This window comes from Nelumbo lutea, chromosome 7, assembly GCF_056320005.1.
Source record: "Nelumbo lutea isolate HS-2025 chromosome 7, American lotus-T2T, whole genome shotgun sequence".
NCBI classification, from domain to species: domain Eukaryota; kingdom Viridiplantae; phylum Streptophyta; class Magnoliopsida; order Proteales; family Nelumbonaceae; genus Nelumbo; species Nelumbo lutea.
The window spans coordinates 16014138-16017761 of NC_142690.1; the positions used below are offsets into that span (position 1 = coordinate 16014138).

Below are 3624 nucleotides of genomic sequence, written 5' to 3' on the forward strand. Positions count from 1 at the left end.
TATCGGCCTATCATCACCATCTGCGTAGCTTGAGTTTATGGCTGTCTCAATTGACAGAACAGTGGATTTTTAATGTTGTCAGCTATGCTGATGAGACTCCAAGAATTTGTACTCTTTAAAATGCATCGTTAGAAAGTGAAAGTGAAGTAATCAGAAGGGCGTCGAATACTTGTGAATGGGTGTTTGGCTCTCATCCTTCAATTGATTAGACATGAATAATTCCCGTCCTTCAATTGATTTACTCAATGACTAGATCAAGCCAAGCTCTTTTGGCATCTTAAGGAGAGGATGGCTCTACTTTTATATTTCTTTAAGTACTTGGGTGGTCTTGAGTTGACCCTTGGCACATTCAGTCCAAATATAATCAGTTTGATTTTGGTCCCAAAATGTGGCAAGGCGAGAAGAAATCAATTGCAGAAATATTAACAAGGTCTTACAAGTTTGTGCCAAGCACTAAAAGAAATATCATCAATTTGACACAAGCAAAATCTAAGTCCATTTCTTGCTACATTGTTGTTTTTGCACAAAGACATCAAAGTAAATTAGATAGTTTGTAATTTGTATTATTGGTGTTATGGTACATTGGTACACTAGTCGGACTAAAAGGAGGTGAAGAAAAAAGGATTTGGGATTTGTTTCTTTTACTTTGCATTTAGCAATTTGGTTAGTGAACATGGATAGAACTCTGACCAGGCACCTTTCTCAGACCAAGGCGTTTCATTGTCTCTCTGACTTCACTGGCATCACTCCATCTTTCCTTCTGAGACAAGATGTTCGATAGGAGCACCAAATTTGCTGGATTGTCTGGTTCCATGCTTAACAAGATCTTGGCCACCTCATGTGCCAGCTCAACATCCTCATGGTAGCCACAAGAAGCTAGCAGAGACCCCCAAACAGGCGAGCTTGCATCTACAGGCATTGCCTTTATAAATTCCAGAGCCTCTCTCAATCGCCCAGCTCGACCCAGCACATCAACCATTGCCGCATAATGATGCATTTCAGGCATCAACCCATAATCTTGGGTCATACACCTGAAACACTCCTGAGCTTGGTCAACAAGGCCGGCATGGTTGCATGCAGTAAGGACACCCATGAAGGTCAGATGGTTTGGAGTCACACCTTGCCGTCTCATCTCGTTGAAAAGTCTCACAGAATCCTCACCTTGGCCATGTTTAGCATAGGCTGTGATAATGGCAGTCCATGCCACCACATTTCTGTCCTTGACTCTTTGGAACAGTTTATCAGCATATTCTATAGTTCCAAATTCAGCATAAACATGGATAAGAGAAGTTGCAACAAACACGTTTAATTGATCATAGCCATTCTTGACTGCAAGGCAATGGATCTGTTTTCCTTGCCGAAGAGAGCCGAGAGCCGGTATCACTGTGGCCAGTGTGACTGCATCTACATATACATTCCCCTCACGTACCTGCTGTTGCTGCTGCAACATGGACATGAATGTTGCTAGTGCCAAATTCTCTAGTTTGTGATGAAGATACCCGGAGATCATGGTGGTCCAAGTAACCACATCTCTTTTATCGGGCTGCATTTCTTGAAAAACTTTCTGTGCATATGCCAAACATGAAGCCTCGAGATACGTATGGATTAGAGCATTCTCCACAAAGGGCTCGGTTCTCATTGCTGCAGGTGCAGGCTTTTCATTTTCAATTTGGAAGCCTCGTCTTATGATGTAACCATGAACAGCCTTGGCACTTGGAAACCCAGTAGGTCCAAGATGGGCATGAGCATGAAGCACAGTGCACATGGTGATGGTGTCAGGTTCCTCTGAGGCCAAGGATGAGACAGAGAACGAGAATTTGGGTTTCACTATCATCTTGGAGAAATAGGAAAGAGATTCATGGGCAAGGTCGTTACGGATGCAGCCAGCCATTATAGAATTCCAACTAACAGTATTTCTTTGAGGCATTGCGTCGAACAACTGAATGGCAGCTCGAATTTGTCCACATCCCGAGTACATAGACAAGAGGGCGTTGCTGGTGTAGACATCCCAGTCGAAGCCTAGACGAAGGATGAGGCTGTGGAGCTGCCGGCCTTGTTTCCATGCTTGGATGTTGGTGCAAGCTTTGAGAGCAATTGGGAAGGTGAAGTGGTCAAGGAGGCAGATGTCAGTGCGGTGCATGAGAGTGAGAGTCTGGAGGGCTTCGTGGTAAGCTCTTTGGGCAACATGTTTCTTAATTAGCCCATTCCAAGGGAACATGGGCGTAAGTGTTAGTAGTTGCAGCTTCAGCTGATACTCCAAACCCAATTATACAGCATCCAGTTCCTGTCGCATTGAATCACGCTTGAAATTTCTCCTTTTTTCGGTGGTTACTATCTTTTCCAATTTATAAATTCTACCGTGGCTGTAACAACTCAAGAATCAAAAAACAAGATTATTCCCTGGTATTAGTAGTGATTTTTCTTCCTGAGATGATTAATAAAAGCTTTCTATATTCCTCCCTTTTTATTTTTATTATCATTATTTTCTACGAATTTAGCTTAATATTACATTCTTGAAATGCGGAAGGTTTTTGGTTCTTACATGTAATTTGATTGGAATAACATCTAGCCACATCTACCGTGTATTGGAAACATCTTTGATATTACATTCTTGAAATGCTGAAGGTTTTCGGTGGTTACTATCTTTTCATTTTTTCTTACCCCAACATTGCATCTTTGATATGCAAGACTTAGTGTTGGTGTGTCCCGCAATCAGCCACATCCTACCGTATATTGGGAACATCTCCCATGAATAATAAGATGAGAGTATAAGAGATACTCCCAATGTTCAATTGGTACATTTTGTGAGATTGGTGTGAGGCACATATTTGGACTAGTTGAAGGCATGGTTCTACGAAGGAATTGGGATCTGCTCTTTACTGAGCAGTACACCTCACACCTACCTCACGAAAACATCCCACCATGCACCGGGAACATCTCTTACAAATAATTACACAAAAATATAGAAGATGTTTCCGATACATGGTGGGATGTGCCTATAAGGTCAGTGTGAAAAGCAGATTCAGACTCTATGGAGCACGGACTCATGGGAGCCCCATAAAATGCACCCTACATCACATTATACATGACAAGTAAGGGAGATATTCACCATGCATGGTGGTATGTGCATGTGGGTACCAATATGAAGTCGAATAACAATGGCTGGCTGTCCAGTGTCTATGGAACATATACATTTGCTCCTTAAGCCTGGCTGTCGAATAACAGTAGTACCGGTCCAAATGAGACCAGATCTGCTCCTCACACTTGACGCCTCACATGCACATCCTAGGAAATATTTCCTGTACTTATTTATTATTATTCATGGGAGATATTCCCAATGAACGGTGAATATGTATGTGAGGCGCCCATTTGTGAGGAACAGATGCCGTCTCAATCCGAATGTGGACGAGATCGGTTTTGCTCCTTAGAGCATACCTCACAGCACGTTTCAGCCGTGTATATGGAGCATATCTGTAATTATAAATTTTTATTATGGGGGAGATGCTCCCAATGCACGGCTGATACGTGCAGTGAGGTCGGTGTGAGGCGCGGAACAAATCCGAACGTGGTGGACACGAGACACCCAAAAGTTTTCTCGAGGTGGATTGTTATAGGCTGAGTTTT

At 42.7% G+C, this 3624-nt stretch overlaps 1 protein-coding gene across 1 annotated transcript; it reads right to left on the bottom strand.

Moving 5' to 3' along the window:
* Positions 1 to 472: 472 nt before the first annotated feature.
* Positions 473 to 2786, bottom strand: LOC148845310 (putative pentatricopeptide repeat-containing protein At3g23330). The gene is made up of 2 exons (XM_088953314.1): positions 2543 to 2786; positions 473 to 2363 (listed from the first exon to the last, which is right to left on the bottom strand). The coding sequence occupies exon 2, from the start codon at positions 2216 to 2218 to the stop codon at positions 665 to 667; it is 1554 nt and encodes a 517-aa protein (XP_088809440.1). The 5' UTR covers positions 2219 to 2363; positions 2543 to 2786; the 3' UTR covers positions 473 to 664.
* Positions 2787 to 3624: the final 838 nt, after the last annotated feature.